Here is a 21,929-nt window from a genome sequence, read left to right on the forward strand (position 1 = left end):
CCACCTACTGTATTGGATCAGTAATAAAAAGGCAGCATATTAGGAGTAATGCAAGCCTCCTGGTTGCACCGTTGCATGAATATGTTCAGCTAAGTTATTATTTATTGAATATCAAACCCAATAGAAAAAGAAAACAGCGCATTTTTCTCTAACAAACATAACTCTGGAGGTGTAAAATATGCATTTGATTTAGGACCTGATTCAGACCTGCTCGCTAGGATGCGACCGCTCATTGCTGGCCGATATTCGCATTCTGCGCATGCATCACATTGCGCATTAGCGAACCACCGCGACAGATCAGGAAGCACTCGCTCGCTCAGCATAGACAGCCCAGTTGAATGAGTGACAGGAGTGGCCGTTTGTGGGTGGCAACAGGGGCAGGGCACTAGAAACGGGGGAGTGGAAGTACGAACGCATGCGTGCCTGTGTGTTTGAATGCCGTTTCATAGGCGTGCATAATTAACAGGCAGCGTCATTGTACACGTCAACTGCTTGCATTTCACACTGAAGGGATCGCAGTGCTTGCGGCCAGGTATAGTCTACCTCAAGCGCTGCGATCGCATCCGATGGTGCTCGATGTACCAATGTTTTCATGCACTTCCTGGAGATGACGTGCGCAAGTGGGCTTCTTATGAATGGCTGGTGGGCGTCTGAATACAGAAAGTGATCACTCGCCAAGACATAGTCGGCATGCTAATGCCTTGCTGGGCGTGTGCTGGATTTGCATACGCTGGGAGCGAGCGGCCGCATCTTGTGAGCGGCTCTGAATCAGGTCCTTAGTCTCTTGGTACCCAGAATACAGTGTAATACAGTGATTCATTGCAAAAAAAGTGACAATGTATTGAAACAGTGGACACCTTCATCCTAGTAAACATATGCAACAATTAGTGGTTTGGGTGTTAGTGGCATAATTATTCGTTAATCCTACATTGTAGTTACATTTATTTCTGAATAAATTGTATAAATCAGATAGTTTCTAAAAATAAGCTGGAAACTACCGTTCTATGCGATTTTGAGACCTACACAAACAGCGTATTCAGAGCAGGTTAATTAACGCTGTCAAATCATTGAACGGATAAATGATGCTGGAGTGACCGAACTGGTCTCTCTTTGGAGACTGCCTCCTTGCACAACCTTTCATTATAGATAAATAGGTGCATTAATGCACTCAGCCATCAAGAGGAAGAGCCCAGACCTGTCATTTTTAGAAACCAACAGTCTGTTATTGTTATTCCCAGCATCCTTTTTTAAAGATGTTTCATCAAGTGCTATACATCAAATATCTTCTAGTATCAAAGTAACCTGTTGAGAATAGAAGCGAGGGTCGCCATGGAGTCAATAGGTCATGGTATCATGAAATCCTATGATTGGAGGCACACAGATGTCACATCTGGAAACATATTCACATGGATATTACCAGGGAGAAAGTAGTTCTCTGCTGTCAGTTTACATGAATAGTACACAATACTTTACGTGGTATTCCCAAGATATTTCTTTGTCTAATATGAACACAAAATCCTTTTGCAAAGTCTATGGCGCTGTCAGCCTTGACCAGATCACTGACCTCTTTCATTTTGTCACCTGGACAACAAAAAGTACCAATACAATAAGGAAGGCCATTGTTGACATCAATGGGAAAACCCCAATTGTGAGGGCTATTGTGTATTCTTAGCACAATATTCCAAACAGAGAGTGTAACACTGCAGAACAAGTACGCTTATGCACCGAAACCTACCTGCCGATGGGCGCAATAATAGCCAGTGTCATAGGGAAGAACGTTTGCCGGCCAACATGAGGATGTAAAGGGTTTGTATCGCTAGATCAGAGCAGATAGGCAAATGAAAGGTTTTACGGGTTAAGAGCAGATAGGGCGTAAATGAAGGCGACCAAATACATTAATGAGATTTTATTTTGAAAGTGGGATTATATAAATGAGACAGGGGAGTGGAGCAACAACATGTACAGTTTGTGGCGCTCTAGGTTGCCATGAATAAACCCATACTTAGCAATTGGCCAGGCAGTATGCTAATATCATACTCTATAACACTCAGCACATAGCAACTAGCAAAGGTTAATGAAACACAAACAAAACAGGCAGCCAACACGCTCATGTGAGTACAGAGAAGATTACATATAAGTCTATGTGCACATAGGACGCTAATACCATCTTCCTTAAGTTCATTTTTGGCAGATGAAAGGAGAAAGGATGAATACTTACCCAGAGATCACTGACCTCAGTAGAGGACGCAGGTGCAGTGTTCATGGCTATCTCTGCAAGGCGAATGATGAACAGGGAAAGTAGTGCAAGAGGAACGAAAGAATGGGTCACACTGAAAATATCTGATGGATCGCAGGTCTAGTGAATGTGTTCGGAAAATCTACAGTAACTGTAAGTAAACCTTTAAGAATAACAGGGCGGTATTCAATTGTTTTGCACCTTTACGCGCCCGACAGGAGCTATTCAATTGTTGCTCCTGTCGGGTGCGATCAGCTGCCAGCGCACCATTTCAGCTCACAGCCCAAGGGGGGTGCGAGCTGAAATGGGCAAAAAGTTACCTGTTTGGGCGCTCAAACAGCACTTTTCGCGATCGCACCCAGTACTTTGGTCGGGGGTAGCCACTTTACGCGTCTAAACCCGGCAACTTTGGGCACGATTAGCGCAAATAACAGCAACAATTGAATAGTGCCCCGCGATCTCCCGTCATATTAGACGGGAGATTGGGCGCGCTATAACAATTGACTACCGCCCAAAGAGTAATACACTAAATGGGCGATCCGGATGGGCCAATGGGACTTCATCAGCTGTGAATATTTGAAATTCATTGTTGCACCAGGGGTTTTACCCAAAGCTGAAGCACTTAGCACTTCTATTTGCTATAGCTAATTCAAGACATGCTTTTGTGTAGAAAAATATCTGGGTGTTCTCACTCAGATTGTACTTCTACTTTTAATAATAATAATTACAGAATACCTGATTACGGAGATACGGTGACAAGGAAATATTCTGGGATAGGAGAATCAGATACGAAGAGGGATCTGAAGTGTGAAATGAAAGCGCCATCATATCAATCCTCGGCGGTCTATTTACGTAAAACGATCACCAGTTATCAGGAGATGAAAGCAAGGGATGACGATTAAAAGTCTCACTTTCAAGTCAGCACTGAGCCAGCAGCCGTCTCTTCTCTATACGTACATCATCCACCACCAGCGCACTCCACTCCCTGCACACATCCCCAGCTTTATCCAAGCCCTGCTGTGTTAATGAACCTGTGGTAATTACACTAGTGCTGGATGCGAGACGGGATATTAAAGGCTCTGCTCCAAACTGATCACCCAAAACTGGAATCACCCCCGAAGCGTTGCTAGGAGACTAGTCAAATATACCCTTATTAGCTGGCACTGTGTGGTTCTCCAGAGGAAGACAGAGCACAGATACAGGACACAAATGTGCATCCTCGGTGCTTTCAACACAGCACATAATACAACACGGGAATAACCCAAAATCATCAACTCCCCTTCATCTAATGATGGCTGATTTATACAATTAGCATAAATGGGCAATGCCTGTACGCTAGCGTGTCCCAAAAGCCAAAATGCTCATGGATTGTGTAATTATTATGTATTTATTATCTATATTTGAAAAAGAGTTCTATTAAAGCCTAATAAGGTACATCTAAATATACTGGTTTAATGTTTCAGCTGCAGGCAAGTGTACAAAAGAGTCCTATTTAAAAATAAATAGCAAAGAGAATGTTAAAATTGGTGTTAAGCACCATGAATTTCTTTATACTGAACATATAATTTCAAGTCTGACTTGTCCAACTGTATTTCAGTTATATGGGCTTTGGGCCTGCAAGTATCGAAAAAAATATATTTTATCTTAAATACAAATGAACTTAAATAATTTTGGGTACATTTTGTGATATCAGAGGGCAATACTTTTTAGGAGAGGAGATCCATGGGGGAACGTGTAGGGGCGTGGTGATGTGATTCGTGTTACCATGGCCCCCTCTGCTGCAAAATGCTGAGAATTGCAGCTGCACTCAGTGTGGGGTGTGGCTAGGATGATGCAGCAGATTGCTGCATCCTGGCCCCACCCACTTCACTGCGGAAATGGGCAGGATACAGGAGAGCGTTCTACTCTCCATGGAGTGCAGGAGACCGAGTAGTGCTGTCCAGTATACCAAACATTTCCGGGAGAGTGGGCAAATATGGGTTAGGGGCACACGAAAGCCTGACCCCAAAGGAAGTTCTATGAAACATCATACATTTTTCACATGTGACAAGGGTGTCTCTTGGTGTTAATGCAAGTCATTTTATTTTAAATATTAGATTGATTTAGACTCCACTAAAATAGTTCACTGCTGGCTTAATATTAATTAAAGATAGGTATAAATACAAAGTATAGGCTTCCTCTGGATCAACACAATAGATCTTTAGAAACTGGATGGACTGGTCTATTTATTTTTTTCAACCTTATAAAATATGCACCTATGAAAAATGATGTTTTTTGTAATGCCTTATAAAGTAAAACGTAAATATGAAAATGCAATGTGAACTAAAAATGTACATACAAAAACAACACTTATGCTGGGCATACATTATACAATTATCTGGCCGATCTGCCAGATATCGGGCCAGATAATTGTACAGTATACGTGCGCGACCGATCACTAATTATTAGTCTGTCGGACATGCCCGATCGTCTGGCATGTCCGAAAGATCTGATCATTTGTGAGCTGCTAATCAGCCGCGTTGGGCAGCGTATGTGCTGCCAGACACAGGGACCGACATTTCCCCTGTTCCTTCGCAGGGGAGGGATCGGGAAATGTTTTCTCCCCAGTTGAGGAATGCAGATATCATGTGGCCATATACTGTTATATATCTTACAGTGTATGGCCACAGTATCTGCTGGGTTACAGGCTGTCAGTCTGACAAACATTTTATCTGACAGTGTATGCCCAGCATTAGGCATAAGCCAACAGTAGCCAAGAGTAATACTGTTTAAACAGTCTTTGAAGAGACAGTGTCTAAAGTCTCCCATTGGTAGTACACGCCATCCATCTTCCCTAATGTGCTAAATAATTACCCACAATCACTTGGAGACATAATAGCAGCTTATAATGCCTAGGCAGGACTGCCAGCCTGGACTGTATGATGGGCACAAGGAGTAGAAATCTAATAAAATATTTGCCAATGTCTCATGCACATCTCTGAGGAAGACACTAGGAGCTGGCAATGATAAAACCAGCTTCTTCTATAATATGAACAGGAGTGGATGCCCTTCCAAGTGATTCATGTACAGGTGCTGCCGAACAGGTGCAGTGTAAACACCAGCTGCCCAGACCTTCTCCAGACTGCGCACACCTCCCGCTGCCAAACAAGTGCATTATAAATGGAAATTTCGGACAGGATAGAGAAGCACGGTGTCACTTTTAAAATCCAGAGCTTGCGGATTTACAGAACACCATGTTTTAATTGGAACAAAAAAAAAAAGAAGAAAATAAGTCAACAATTTCATATTTTTTAATGTTTAATGTGTCTGTAGTTTGCAAATTAGGGTAACGCGTTAAACTGTGGCTTAAAAAAATAAAGACAAATAATTTAAATAAAAACAGTCCCTGGTGCCTTAGGGATAGCATAATTCCACTAATTGCCACAACCGCTATCTTCATTTAACTACGTACATGCCAATTAGGCAATGCCCTCCATAGATGTTACATAGACAAAATCCATGGATGTCACATAGATGCAATGGTCTGCAGAGTTAACGGCTATCTTAATTTCAGACAGGGTGGGGGCATAGCTGGAATTGACACAATGGTAATGTGGTTTGCAAAGAGATTCATTGCTCGTCCTGCCATAGTGTACCTCTGTTCAGTGGCGTAACTACTGCCCCCGCGGTGGCTTGGAGGAGCCGGGTAGTTTGGGGGCGACGGGGGTAGTGGTTACGCCACTGCATTACTGTGAGCGCTGGCCTCTGAATTGATCGGAGGCTAAGGAAGCCTCCGATCACTTAAGAGACCAGCGTTCCCAGTAATGCAGTGCGCGGGTGACGTCATGACGTCACCCGCGACCTGGGGAACCTGCGCGGCCGCGTCTGCTGGATCTATTTAGATCCAGTCAGCGTGGCAGCGGGAGAGACAACGCGGATGACAGCGCGCAAAGTCAGGTAAGTGAGGGAGGGGGGGGAGGGAGAGAGGTTTGGGGAGGCCACAACTACAGTGGGGCACTACTAAAAGGGGCACAACTACGGGGGCACTACTAGAAGGGGCACAACTACAGGGGGCATTACTAAAAGGGGTACAACTACAGGGGGCACTACTTTAATGGGCACAACTACAGGGGGCCCTGCATAATTGGCACTACTACAGGGGGCATTGCATAATGGGCACTATTACAGGGGGCATTGCATAAGGAGCACTAGTATTGGGGGCATTGCATATGAGGCACAACTACAGGGGGCCCTGCATAATGGGCACGACTACAGGGGGCCCTGCATAATGGGCACAACTACAGGGGGCCCTGCATAATGGGTGCTACTACAGGGGGCATTGCATAAAGGGCACTATTACAGGGGACATTGCATAAGGGGCACTAGTATAGGGGGCATTGCATATGGGGCACAACTACAGGGGGCACTACTTTAATGGGCACAACTACAGGGGGCCATGCATAATGGGCACTATTACAGGGGGCATTGCATAAGGGGCACTATTACAGGGGGGCATTGCATAAGGGGCACTAGTATAGGAGGCACTGTATAAGGGGCACTAACTTGATACATGCAGTTTACAGGTTATAAACTATGTTCCCAATAATCTGGTTCTACACGGACATAAAATCTGTGCAACCTGTCTTGAGCTGAGGTGACAGACTGGCAGGAGCAGAGAGGAGGATTGGTGAAGTAGATCTGTCAGGGTGGGATGTAATGGGCATTACTGTTTGGCATAATGTGTATTTGGCATTACTGTGTGCACAATGTGCTATTAGGGGCATTACTGTGTGGCATAATGTGTTGTATGTGGCATTACAGTGTTGCATAATGTGAAACAGGGGCATTACAGCGTGGCATAAATTTGTTATAAGGGCATTACTGTATGTCATTATGTGTTATACGTGGCATTATTGTGTGGCATGTGTAAGGGGCACTCCGGTGTGGCATAATGTGTTGTAAGGGGCATTCCGGTGTGGTACACTGTGTTATAAGTGGCATTACTTAGTGTGTCATAATGTGTAAGGCACGTTACTGTATCATGTAAACACACACCTTTAACGTCATCTTTGGGTGTGTTTGATCTTTGGGCGGGGAAGGGGGGGGGAGGGGGCACCTGAAACTTTTTTTGGCATGGGGGAGCAAAATTTATAGTTATGCCACTGCCTCTGTTGGCTTGGATAGTGGGAGCTAGAGACAGAGGAGGGATGAGAGAAGTTGCTGAATCAGCTACTGTTAGGATGGGTTGCGACAGCTATTTTTTCCAATCCAGGTTTCTCTCCCAAACAAGCTCATGTGGATCTTTGGACACCAAACTAGTGGAGTTAAGCTCAAAATAAAGGGGATGCGGTCAATTGATCGATGGCTGGGATGCTGACTGCCGAAATCCCGGCGCCGGAATGGCGATCAGCGTAGGAAGACTGGCAACAGAATCCTGACATGGGTGGAGATGCAGACGCCAGAATAGCAAAAGCCGGCATCCCACTTTGTAGGTAGCTGTTAGCCGTGGGGGGAGGGGGTTAGGCTTAGGTGCCCCAGGGGGACTTAAGGTACCTACACACATAGCGATATTTTACATGATTTGCCCGATTTCGACGAATCGTGATGACAAATCGTGTAAAATATGTCCTAATTGTGAGTCCCCACTCACGATGCGTGTCCATGCTGGTCGCACATCGCATCTTCAGATCTGCCGTGCTGTAGGGGTGATCTGACAATCTGGGACACGATGCATTCAGGGCCGTATTATAGGCAGGGCGATAGGGGCGGTCGTCCCGGGGCCCCCACACACTGTCCCCGGCCGCATCCCCCGATGAACACTTTTTTTGCTTCTAACAGAGCTGCCAGCGGCGGCCCGCGATTAAGCCCCTCCCCTCTCGGTATTGGCCCCCCCCCCCTTTTTAAAGACCCACGAATCGCGCTGGTCCTCCAACACTTCTGCTGCTGCCTCTGAAACCAGGAGAGGTAAGCAGCAATGTATATGTTTATCTGTGTCATTATATATATATATATATATATATATACACACACACACACACATATATACACACACACATACTGTAATATAGCAGTCCCGCTAGGCAGCGCCCTGCCCTATTTCTAAAAGGCAAAAAGCACCCGTCCTCCGGCGCCCCACTGAAACAGCCTGCAGGTGCCATCCCCACCTGCGGGTCACAGTGTCCCGCAGGTGGGGAAAACTGATGGTGAATGGATGCCGGGCACATTGATTCACACTGACAGCAGCGTATGAGAGCAGCCTGGAACGCCCCCAAGAGTGATAAAAGGGGACATGTCTTAAAGATATGCCCCCTTTTAATTGGTCATGCCTCTTTTTCGGGCACGCGTGCCTAGATGTGCCCTAAATGGGCGTTGGACCTAGAGTGAATATATATATAATTCATTCCTATAGTGTAGTATGGCAACCACACACAGTAAGGAAAAGGCGGTACTCCTGAATCCGGTGAAATAAACGAATTTGTATTCACAACACCATAAGTGTACAACAGTCATGGTGTACACTTATGTTGAGAATACAAAGTTGTTTATTTCACCGGATTCAGGAGTGCCGCCTTTTCCTTACTGTGTGTGGTTGCCATACTACACTATAGGAATGAATTACATGTTTTAAGTAGGAAGGCACCCTGCTGTACATTTCTTCGTCCGAAGTGCCAAGGTAATGGCTGTGTGTGTGTGTAATATATATATATATATATATATATATATATATATATATATATATATACATATATATATATATATATATATATTTATTTATTTATTGTTTTTTTCCAACTTTTACTGATAGGGGCCCAGGGGCCCCCACAGATCTTAATCAGGCCAAGGTTGCACTGAAAAAAAAGAAAGGATGCATGATGGATCGTCTGTACATACATCGAATCATGTGCCAAATCGTGAGCAGGACTGCTGGGGAGCTGCAGGGGGAGTTTCAAGGGAAATCGTACACATCATCAGCACATCGCCAAGTATGTAGGCACCTTTAGGCTTCAGCTGCGGGAGGGGGGAGGTTAGGCTCCAGACAGGGGCTTTGGGGTTAGGCACCACCGGGGGAGGTTAGGGTTAGACACTAAGGGGGGAGGATTAGGTTTAGGCACTTACCGGGAGGGTTAGGGTGAGGGTGCAGGAAAGGGTTAGGGAGTAAATAGGGCAGAGGAACACTACTGACCATTCCCCTGTCGGGATTGTAGACATCGGGATGCCGCTCTCAGTGTATTGACAGCCGGCATTCTACACAGAGGTATATCATACCCAACCACAAATAAAGTATAGAAATAAGGCCTAGGTTGTAGATTGAGTGAAACAGCAGTGCTCAAGCAACCTATAATAGGTAGAATTGGTAATAGACTTTAGTAGCAATACTGCATTTAGCTTTAATGTCTGAAAAGTGGATGCGAGTTGGGAGCACGGTAGGAAGCAGGGGTGAGACTGTCATATTATAGGACACATTTTGCACTAGGTATTAGATGCAGCCTGGAGCGACTGGACATGCTGGGCATTGTAGTGTGCCAGGTGTGATTGGAGAATACACCTTAGTGGTGTGTGGCTCTGTGCTCCTCTAGATAAACGGTGGTGGAAGAGGGTGTTTGGGACACCTGTGGGGCCTTGAATGGCTGTAAGGTTGAGGAAAGTCTCAGGGTATCTCCATCTAACACGGATGCAAAGGAGAAAGACCTCAAGAGAAGCCGTGCATGCGCAGTATCGCATGTCAGAGGTCAGGCCTCCTGACAGAGCTGTGGCGGGTCCTAGATACCACCGGCTCTCACTATGGAGACAGCGCAGAGAGCTCCTAATCCAACAGTATGTACCTTATACACACTAAACTGACGTAATGAAGGTAACTGTAGGGTCCCCACTTCTCATGTCTAGCTATATACCAAAGCTTAAACTGTGCTGTATTTTATAAGGAGAGCTGACAGTTTTATATGAATAAGATGGTCATAAAGAGGGAATAAGTCGTCTTTGATAAGACATTGTTATCGTTTCTACCATGTACATTTTCGGAGGTATCTGTGAGCCTGTGAATAAAGCAATGCACATTATTATGTAAATGAACCTCAGACTTGTTTGTACACAGGATCACTAGTGGTCACTGAACTACAATGTTCAAATATTGTAAAAGCTGCAAATAATATTGAAGAGGCACAAACTGACCACTCTGTCAGTTGCAAATATCACTCTAGAACAGATGAAGAGTAACTACAGATCTGGAGCTCCGACAGCCAATTGAACCAATGATTACAGCACACAATGGCTTCACATTAAATCCTCAGCAGATACAGAACATGTCAATCACTTTCTGCAATGGTGTAAACCTTTATGACAAGCTAGATGTCCTCTGCAGGAACAGTAGAGAAGATATGCAGCAAAAACAGAGTTTATACATAATTAATAGATAAACACTTTTTTTTTCACTCGCACGTGAACAATTTTGCTAATTATGTTATGTTTCCGCTTTCAAGCAGCTGAGCATAATCAAGTAGTATTGATGTATCAGCAAACCAGAAAGGAAGCTACTAGTGGTGTGACTCCCCAATTATCAGCGCACCTGCACATCTTAACAGTGAAAACAAATTATGAAATTAGAAAAAAAAAATATTTTAATTAATGCCTGTGCATCCAATCACTTCTGGTAAGTGGAAGTATTTAGTATAAGGGAGGTTTACAAAGCTTGGCCCTCAATGCTCACTAACAGTCCAGGTGTTAAGGATATCCTTGAGTATTACAGTAATTTCGTGCTCAAACATGGCTATCCTTATAACCCGGACTGTTATGCCGGTAACACACTAGACAATATGTTGCCCGATCCAGCGGATCGAACGACATATCGTCCACATCGGGCAGTGTGCACTTGCTATGTCGCTGGCAATGTGCGCTCCTGTGCGTCGTCAGTGACAACGCCCAATATACCTTCAGGTTTGACGGGTTATATCGTCAGCGGGGGCCAATGCCGGCACCCCTGCCAGGTCCTGCCGCTCGTGATATCGGCTGGGTACACATCATTAAGTGTGAACCCAGCATTAGAGGTCAATTATTGCTAAACACAGGTCTAAAACATTGCATTTGCTATGTGTAAATGCATTTGTGATTACTAATCTAAATGATTAAATGTGTAATTTATAAGTGTCCATGATTAAAGGGATATTGTAGCAACCCTATATAAAAGACAAACCAAGCCAAAAAGAGGGGGAGATTCACCTGTCAAAGAGGCCTGGGCTTTAAAGCCACATGAATAAATAACCTGCTCAAACACAACCCTTAACCAATAATAGGATAAATATCAAACGTGACCACAGCCTTGTTAGTCAGGTCACTTTAGGCTTATAGAGCCTTCAGTTCTTCTCAACCTCCTATAAGATGAAGGATGTCCCATGTGAGTGAAACATATTAAAGACTTAACAAAATAATAAAGATTTAGATACGCAAATTGGCAGATAAAGGTCAGCTACTTATTTATAATCAATATAATAAAACTGTACAGTGGCGAAGAAAGGATGGCATGGAATCAGTTCCGCCCATAAATCAGACTTACCAAGTCTCTGGCTGCCCCCTCCGGGAGGGGGCAGTCATGTCGGCTCCCTCCTCACAATAGGGAGGCGTGGCATGGCAATAGGTGGGCAGTGAGTGAGCGTGTGGTGGCTCAATTGCGTCATCGTGGCCCCGCCCCCTGCTGTACAGAGCTGATATTCCGGAGCCTCCCGGCCATTCAGAGAGGTAGGAAAGTTGGCCATAAATGCACAACAACATAATAACAAACATGCATGGTGGACGGAGACTGCCCTGTGCGCTCTTATCAACACAAAACAGGGTTTGCAATTTTCCCCTTCCAAACGTGATTAACTTATCAGTCCAAAACCAGTCAACAAAGTGAAACCCAACACAATAAACTTGCACCCGGGCTGATGACGTGCTGTTATTTCCCACTAAAAAACAGCCTGTAAAACTAAGTAATAGACATTCACCAAAAAAAGGATTGAGGACTTCACCAGTAACAGGCACAAATAACCTACCCAAACACACCCTTTAACCACTAATAGGATTAATACAAAACACTGGTCCAGCACATAAACCATAGGGCTATGGGTTGGACAAAGCCACAATAGCCTTATAGGGCCTTCAGTTCTTTTTCTGGTTGATTACAGATATCTATTTACAATGATCTTTTCACGACCGGCTGTATGGAATCCCCTGCTGTGGGGTGCAAGCTGTGGTTCTGGGCAAAAAGAGGAAATCTGAGACATGGGGCCTTTACACAAGGTCTCCTCATCCACAAATACCAGTCGTTGGCGAGACCTGACCAAAGGTGCGGAGTCTAACCAGCCGGGAGGTGTTCACCAGTGACCCCTCCAAGCGGGATATGGGTTTAGCTGCACCCAGTTGGCAGGTTGCGGTCCTTTGGTCAGGTAACTGGTACTCACGGGAATAGAGAGCCTTGTTACCGTGGCACTAGAAGATACTTCTTACAAGGACAATGCTATACCCTTGTATAGCTTCTAATATATACACCGGAGGATCTAGGAGGCACAATGGCACTGAGGATTGGACGCTGTGGTGACAGCGGTACTGTGGCTGGATGCTGTTGTGACAGCAGAACTGATGCTGGACACTGTAGTGAAAGTGGTACTGTGGCTGGATGCTGTAGTGACAGCAGAATTAACAATTGCTCTGAACATGGGTAAGATGTCTAGGATGCAATTTTGCTCAACGAAGTGGCAAATGATTCACAGACAAGTGAGATGTTGAGGACGCACTTCTGCACAACGAGGTGGCAAATGATCCGCAGACAGGTGAGGTGTTGTGGATGCACTTCTGTACAACGAGGAGGAAAATGATCCGCAGACAGGCGAGATGTTTAGGACGGCCTGTTGCACTGGTAAGCACATGGAAAACACGAGGTAGGACCTGGAACGAATTCTTCAGTAGACACTGGAAAATGACAACATTGCTCAGGCAACTTCCTGTGGTCCGCAGGCTGGCTCTATCCCCTGCAGTAGCAGATCATTGGTGGACAGCGTCAGCTGACCACCGCCATGCTACCATTGGGGATGGAGTCGTCAGGTGATGCAAACTGTCATAGCCACGTCCATGACGGCAACCGCAGAAGCCAGGCACGGCGCAGTCTAAGGAGTTCACATGGCACTAGGTAGAATACTCGGCACGTACCCTCCACTGCACCTGGTGTCTGACCCCACGGGAGATCAGGGGAAGTCGGCGGACAGCTGAGTAATGGCTGATCCTAGGCACCAACCTGACAGATCTACACAACTGATAAAATAGAGGAATAAGCTGGGGAGAGAAAATGTTCCTCCAAAACAAGGACAGCTGGGAGATAAGACTTCAATATTCTTTTTATAACTGTGTTTAAGCTTCTAACTACTTAGTCTATAATTATATATATAATTATATAGTACCAGTGGGTTGATTATTTAATTTCTACATAACATACAAGTATTAGAGCCTGTGTTGGGCCCCATTGAGGTACGAAAAAGGAGATTGCATGCTGAGAAAGGCCATAACCTTTAGAGTCAGACAAGACATATATAGTTTTACTTGACATTAGTAGAGATGTACAATGGGCCTCTACGAAGCAGTACCTTATACGGTGTTAGCAGTAGACAGTGAGACACATTCCAATAAAATGACCATTGTAAGATGTGTAGAGATGCTAAGCATTATGGGTTACTGATAGTGAAGTCCATATTCTCTAGACAAAGGGGCTTTGGAAGATCGTATAAATGTAGACATTCTAGGATACGTCACTACTGTATTTCTTTGTCTGGGTATATGTTAGTGCTTACTCCATATGTGCAAGAAATAAGATTGGTCCATACTATGTTGTACCAACCAGTGCTTGGTACCCAGTTTGTAAAGCCAACACTCAGACTATGGTATATTTGTGTATAAGGACTGATCCGAACATTGTATAACAAATTACAGGGCTCTACGGATATGAACTACTTCTTATGAAAAAGATGAATCACCGGTGTTGTCTGAATAGATACAGATGTGTCCTCATACATCTAGTCTCCTGGCGCGTTAAACAGCCCTTCTAGTCGCGCCATGCCGTGGTGTGACTCAGTAGCGCCGAGCGTCTTTTTACCTTCAAATGTGTCTTATTCGCACAACGATGTGAATATTTACCACTATCAGCTTCTGTTGATTAAAATGATATGCAGCATGTCTATGTTCTGTGTGCATCAGCGGGTGTATCTGCATGCTAAACACTACGTTACAGTGTTACAGCCGCTGACCCTGTAATGTAGTGTTACGCATAACATAGGCATGTCACATATCATTTTAATCAGGAGAAGCTGCTTGTGCTAGCTATTCGCATCGTTGTGCGAATAAGACGCATTTGAAGGTAAAAATACGCACGAAAAGATGCTTGGTGCTACCGAGGCACACGGAGCTCCCGCAGAGCCGTAACCACACTTCTTGGTGCCCTGTACCAGATACAGCATGTACTCCCCCAAAAGTTGCTCTGACATGGGGGTTCACTATGGGTACCCCCGAATAGCCCTGCTAAAGGTATGTGGGGTCTTTAAACGGTCTCAATAGCTACTGTTTTGCGATTTTTAAGTTAGTGGTGCTGAATAGCATTTAGCAACTTTTTGGGGGTAAAATAAGTAGCTCCATCAAATTTGGGGTACATCAAAAGGGGTGCAAGCATATTTTAAAGTGGCTAATGTGAACTTTGAAAAATCCACCTGCTGCAACCTACCTGCATTTAAAAAAACACCTGGCGCATACTTGGGGACCCGCCTGAGTCTATTTCGCTACTTTAGAAGTTTGTCCCCCTACTTTTATTTTTTTGCCCCCAAAATGAAAGTACCTTTTTTGGGGTGTCCTGTGGTACTTTTTTTAAATTATTTGACACACAATACCTTTGGGGGACTGTCTGGGTGCAGGGTGTTTTTTTGAAGTTTGTACCCCAAAACCCCAATTCTGCACTTTTTCCCGCCACCTGTTCATAGGTGATACTTTTTCGCAGGGTCTGATGTGGAAAAATGTAATACGGGGATAAGTGAGAAATGCGAAAATGACGTCATCTGCGATAAAGTATCGCCGATAACGGCTTTTCGCAGCCTAATTGAATATGGCCCAATAGCTGGTTCTTCCTGCTGCAAAACCCGAGCTTCATGACAGTAACTTAGCAAAATATAACATTCACCTTTTCTTGCTCTTTGTCGTTCTCGGTTGCTATTTACTGCATGCGGTCATGTATTTCTGTCCTTCACCTGCTCCTTCCGCCCTAACCCTGTTGGGATGCCAGTGTCGGGATTTTGGATGCCGGCATCCCCTACCCATCCCCCACATACATACTGGTAGGTCTGAGCATATGAGTGTGTGGTAGAGACTGATGTGAATGAGTGTATATTCTCTGTATACTGTATGAGTAAATAATAAGTATGTGTGCACTGTGTGTGAGCCTTCGCTTAGAATGTATGACACCTATATCACACTTATACACTGTCACACTTACATGTTAGCAGACTGCTGCTGTGCACGAAAATCGGCTACATATCAATGTGTTATTTTCTATACAATACCTAAAACGTCAACTCACAAATGGTAAGGGGGCTGCGTGATTTAAGAAACCTTTAATCCACCATTGCTGCGAACTGTACAGACCATGTTAATATGCACTAAAAATAGGCTCATATGTTATTAGAACAATGATTTAATTAATGTATGGTTTTACCTAGTAACATGGGGGTACTTGGTGGAATACAATAAATTAGTAATTGTGATAGAGAAAATACACGATTTAAAGAGAAAACTCCCATAATTGGTACAATGTAAATGAGACAATTACCACTAGGACCATTTCCTCATTTCTCCTTTGCGTGCACCTCCTGTACAGTACTTGATTCTTCTCTGTAGAGAATAGTCACTAGTGTGAGCAAAGTCTGACCTGATTCAGACGCCCTCTGATTTGTATTTTAATAAGAAATAACAGGAAAAAGCAGACCAGGAAATTGCATTACCGTCATCACAGGAGCCTGCCCGAGAAACATCTATTTTCTTCTTCTGCTTGCAGGATGCAGCTTGCAGCTCGCACTGGTTGTCATAAGTGACTCCATCACTGCCACACACCGGTAGGTAAGGCTGGCGCTCACAAGGCTGGCACACACACTGGCTGTTTACACACTTGGCACCAAAACTACAGATGGTGTTTCCACAGGTCTCTGAAAAACAGAAATACAGAAGAGATATAAGAAAGATTAAAACTGAGCAGTAGTATTACTCCATATAGAGGCAGGATGTAAGCCGTGAATTTCCTGCTGTGCAAATCAGCATACAGGGTAAGACATATGCTACCTCCCCTTCACACTTGGAACATGCGGATCTAGTATTCCAACATACATCATCGTGTAGAGCAGTGTTGGCTAACCTTGACACTCCAGCTGTTATGGAACTACATAACCCAGCATGCACTGCTACAGTTTTGCTATTAGGGCATGCTAAAACTGTGGCAGTGCATGCTGGGTTATGTAGTTCCATAACAGCTGGAGTGTCAAGGCTAGCCAACACTGGTGTAGAGGGACATTTATGATTTATTAGTGCTAAGTGGGAAATTGCATTATTTATCATTACGACAAGAGGAAGTGAAGATGCAGATGGACTGGGGCTACATGAACTAAGAAACCGGTTGGGGTAGACCCTCCATAGCTGCAAACTGTGCAGGTCAGACCTTCCCAGGATAACATGCAAAACAAAAAGGCTCATTTGTTTCTATAATGCTCATTGTAAGGGATGATTTTAAAACACTGTACTTCAGATCACATTGGCACCCCCTAGTGGTGGCACTCCTCACACCTAATTAGCCTTAGAATACATCTTTGATTACAATTTGCCTTTCACCACAAGCAGTGTATCGCCTCCTATCACATAAAAATCTCATACTGTAAAATGTTGCCTGGTATGATTAGACAGGCTGTGCTGTTAGTCAGGTGGAGGAGATACAAGCAAAAAGGATGGGGCGGTGCTGTTCCATCAGGTGCTGCACTCAATGCCCACTTCCCAGGTATAGACAATCCCAATTACCCACCCAATGCTGTTCTCCAGCACTGAAGGTTCTTGCATCCGCCTCCTTTTAAATCAAAGCAGACCTACAGAAGAGGACCTCTTACCACCAAAGTGTTACACTTGATAGGTGGTAATTTAGGATGGGGAAGTCACAACAGATATAAAAACATTTAACAAATTATTAGGGTCAAACCCATTCCCCTTCCTAACAGGAAATGTTATTTACTTATTTATTAGTGGGATCCGATAGCAAACATTGGGCCTGATTCAGACCCGCTCGCTAGCAAGCGGTCGCTCGTTGCAGACGATGTTCGTTAATGTGCGCATGCGTGTAGTTCGCAATGCACGTGCGCAAACTAGTACGAGCAAACGGATTTTGCTCGCTCGCCCTGCAAAGACAGCCCAGTGGAATGAGTGACAGGAGAGGCCATTTGTGGGTGGTAACAGGGGCAGGCCAGTAGTAACGGGGGAGTGGAGTTGCGGACGCAGGCGTGCCAGACTGTTTTCTCACCGTTTCTGGGGCGTGGATAATTAACAGGCAGCGTCATAGTACACGTCACTTGGTTGATTTTTACACTGAAGTGCTCGCAGTGCTTGAGGTAGGGTACAGTCAACCGCAAGCGCTGCGGTCAGGTCGGATGGAACTCGATGCACCGATGGTTGAATATACTTCCTGGAGATGATGTACGCTAGTGGGCGGCTGTAAACACAAAGTGATTGCTCACCAAGACATAGTGGGCGTGCTTATGCCTTGCTGAGCGAGCGGCTGCCTTGATGTCACTTCGCAAAATTTCCATAAGCTGAGAGCGAGCGGCCGTATCTGGCGAGTGGGTCTGAATCAGGCCCATTGTCTCCCATCCTAGTCTGTCCAGGAATTTACTAACTTGATGTTGAAGCCCCTGTCTAAGGGGTATATTTACTAATCGTGTCCTACTGAGATTAAATATGCTGGGCATCGATGGGATATGTGAAGTTTTCCCAATTAAACACTCAAATTTACTAACTTATATGACAGTGACCACTGATTGGCTAAGATTGGTCTGACTCTTATCCAATCATGAATAAGGTGCAGGAACCCACGTGGGGAACTAGTCAGTGTCAGGGGAAGCAATGTACAGTATGTATACACAGCGCTTCTGTGTCCACTTGATCAGGGATTTGTTTTAGATTTTTGCCAAGCCCCTGGGTGCCTACTGGACAAAAGGAGCAACACCATGGAGTAGGTAAGTATGTAGTGTGAGTGCAGGCGAGTGAGTGAATGTGTAATAAAGGATTAAAACATTCGGTGACCTGTCTGTTTTTTTTTTTATATTGTCTTCACAGTGGGGGTACAGGTGCCGGCGGCCTGCTGGCACTCGTGGCTCTACAAGTGCCGCAGAGCAGGCTTGCTGGGACCCGTAGTCCCACTGTGAAGAACTATATTAAAACCACTAGGCCTGCACCCACCACCTCAAGGGGTGCAGGAAAGAGCCCTGTCCTTTCAGCTTTCAGCCCAGGGCTGGTTGATCCTCTGAATGGGGGACCCCATTTAATTTTTTTTTATTTTTAACTCTTTGTTAAACCTATAGCACAGAGGCACTGTGTCTTGCAGATTGAATCGTGTTTGTACAACCATGTTTGCCTTTAGTAAATCTGTTTGAAAATCAGGGAAAACCTTACTTGAGAATGCAATCACGACCAGACACAATTCTTAGTAAATAAACCCCTAAGAGGCAAATCTGTTAATATGCCCCTTTTCTCTACCTTGCGTGTATCGCATTAGCCTAGCGCTAAAGCCATACAGAGTTACTCCCGGTGGGTGTTGTGCGCATGCGCGAGATCTCCATGTGAGAGAACTGTACATGTGCAAAGACGTTGGGGGTCGTCATCAGGACTCATAAGTAACACACAGCACTATCCTCATATGGTGCTATGGGCCTGATTCAGGCCCGGACGCTAAGCCGCGATCGCTCTCTATGGGCGATTGTCGCCCGTCTGCGCATGCATCGCAGTGCACGTGCGCGAACCAGTCACTGCGATTGGGAATCGTGCGCTCGTAGCACAAAGACTGAGCGCTACTTTGAGTGACAGATAGTGCCGTTTGTGGGAGGTAACGGGAAGGTGCATCTGAACGGGAGAGTGGTGTTGCGAACGCAGGCGTGTCTGGGCTTTAAAACGGAGTTTTAAGAGTGTACATAATTAGCATGGAAGTCAATGTACACGTCACCTGGTTGTATTTCAGCCTGCAGTGATTGCAGTGCTTGCGGTGGGGTAGGGTCTAAATCAAGTGCTGCGTGCAGCTCCGATGGTTCTGATTAATCATACACTTCCTGGAGATGACGTGTGCCAAGTAAGAAAAGTGGGCGTCTTTATACCGGCGTGCACTCACTCTGCCGTCACTCTCTAAGACATAGAGGGCGTCCTTACACCAGACAGTGCGATCACGGAATTTGCATACCCGGCCCCTTTTGGATGAGAGCGATCGCGGCTTAGCGTCCGGGTCTGAATCGCCCCCTACGTGTCAAGCGATCTAAAACAAATAAAGTGCCGCTCATGCCTCGCCGCCATGGTGGAAGAGTTATTAACAGAGGCCAAAGGCAACACTTGAGAAATCTCTGTTTTCTCTATGGTCTGATTTTCTTCAATTTCCGAGAAGTGTGAATTTGGCGAAAATGCTGAAAAGAGGGGTTACTGTATCACTATTTCATACATTTGCCCCTAAAGGCCTGATTCTGAGTTGCACACTATGTCAGCGCAGTTGAGCAATTCTTTTTATTACTGCACACGCATCTAAGTCACACCACGCATGCATTTTGAATGTGTTGGTAAAGAGTTACAGTGGCGATTTTAGAATCGCGCAAAAGTGTATTGTAAATATATTGGGCATTCCTGCGCGGTGGCTATTCAGGTGCACGGAGATGAACCGTCTTATGGGCGTGTTATGAAAGTGTCACATGTGTCACTGTACTGGTTGTGCACACAGACACTTAATCGCTCACTTTGGAGGCCATATGGAAAATCTGCACCTACCAGAAGGGTGGTGAAAATTTAGATGGTGCGGCTGATGGCTGCGTGTAAAGATACACCAAGCGATATTACAGCGTCTAAAAATGTCGGCGTCAGTCTTCAGACACACAGCCGTACATCAGGAGAAGGGCTTTTACTAGCATCAGCATAGAGAGAAGACGCGACTACGGCAAAAGACCCTAAAGCAGTCGCAGAGGCTTGTGACTCGAAATTGGCCCGTAAGTGTGGGACACCAAGTGCGGGATGTACTAAAGGGCAAAATGTGGTAAAATCCCAGAGGATGCAGCTTTGGGGGGTTTTACCACATTTTCCATATGTACAAAGCACCGGTGGGTAACGCCATCTTCAGGTGGCGTTCCCCAGTAAAAGCCTATAGCTTCTTTTCGGGACGCCTTCTTTAAGAGGGATCCAATCAAATTCCTCCCATCTCCGCCTGCAGCCCGTGTCCCTGTGTGCATGCGCAGAAGGATGCCAGAGGGACTTCTGGGTGTTAAACACAGAAGTCTCTCTATCCGGGGGGCATCACAAAGGACAGCTCTTATCGGGAGAGCTGTCCTTTGCAATAATCAATGGGAGGCGGGATGTACTAATCATCGCATCCGCATCCCAAATATCCAGGCCACTGATACAAATGCTATAGGCAGATTTGTCTCACTTAGAATAAGCCAGTTTATTTTCTTTGCAAAGGTTTCCGACTTCATTCGCCAGTTAGTGAGATGGGCACAGCGTTCTGGAGGCACACTCTCTGCTAATCAGCCTGATGTGTAGCTGGGCGGCCAAAAGACACGAACTGGGCCTCAGGAATGGAGTCTGACTACTCTACAGAATCTTTAAACCGATTGCTACTGGAGTAAAGCCTTTTGAAGAGCTGCCTTTCCAATTTAAACAGGCTTGCCACATCATCAATTTAATTTGGGAAATGTGAATTACACAGGTCTGTGGCTGATTAAAACCAGGTGATATGAAGACTTGAAGTCAGTGTGCCACAGGACCTGTGTAATTCATGTGTGTCCCGTATTAAAGGGATGTATGGCAAGCCTATATATAATACACAATTTCTGATGCAGTTTAAAAAGCATAAAATAGAACACTGTGACACACATGCAGACTATTTACAAAGAACCTGATTCAGCAAGGAACACTGATGCGATAGCGGCAGCAACCGCGTATGCAGTTATGCTGCAAAATTCTGCAAATGACTGCAATCGCTATAACGCCGCAGCACAGCATAAAGACGCCCACTTCCCTTTACTCACATCCGTAATACCTTGCAAGAAAATTGGTATGTGTAGCGCTCAGACCTATTGCTAAGTGGTATTGTTTCACATGATTGGGTGATGTGTAAGGACGAATGGACCAAAAATGTTGCAAGATAATAGTTTATACCCCTTTCAGACATACGACCCGGGAAATTTCCTGCTCAGACCCAGGAATTTCCCCTGTGTAAAATCCTGGGTATTTGGTGGAGACCCCCCTTTCACACTATATAGTCTACACCCCTTTCAGACACAAGCCGGGTATTTCTGTTTTATACACACTGGATGTCTGATAATACCTAGTGTTGTAGGTGCTTATAGAAAGCGAGATGACAGTGTGACCGACATTTATCCCACGCTGCTGCCGTAGCTTCCCCACCTCTCACTTCCTTCTCTGACACGTCAGC

At 45.1% G+C, this 21,929-nt stretch overlaps 1 protein-coding gene across 13 annotated transcripts in view; it reads right to left on the bottom strand.

The window, feature by feature from the left end:
- The window catches only part of AGRN (agrin), a 582,966-nt gene that overhangs the window by 105,243 nt on the left and 455,794 nt on the right, over nucleotides 1–21,929 (bottom strand). For all 13 annotated transcript variants that reach the window (XM_088481095.1, XM_088481096.1, XM_088481100.1 and 10 more), the window contains one exon: nucleotides 16,219–16,419. In XM_088481095.1, coding sequence (XP_088337221.1) covers nucleotides 16,219–16,419 — 201 coding nt within the window. The remainder of the gene's footprint in view (nucleotides 1–16,218; nucleotides 16,420–21,929) is intronic.

The sequence above is a fragment of the Taudactylus pleione genome, unplaced genomic scaffold, assembly GCF_031769625.1.
Source record: "Taudactylus pleione unplaced genomic scaffold, aTauple2 ptg000264l, whole genome shotgun sequence".
Taxonomy (NCBI): Eukaryota; Metazoa; Chordata; class Amphibia; order Anura; family Myobatrachidae; genus Taudactylus; species Taudactylus pleione.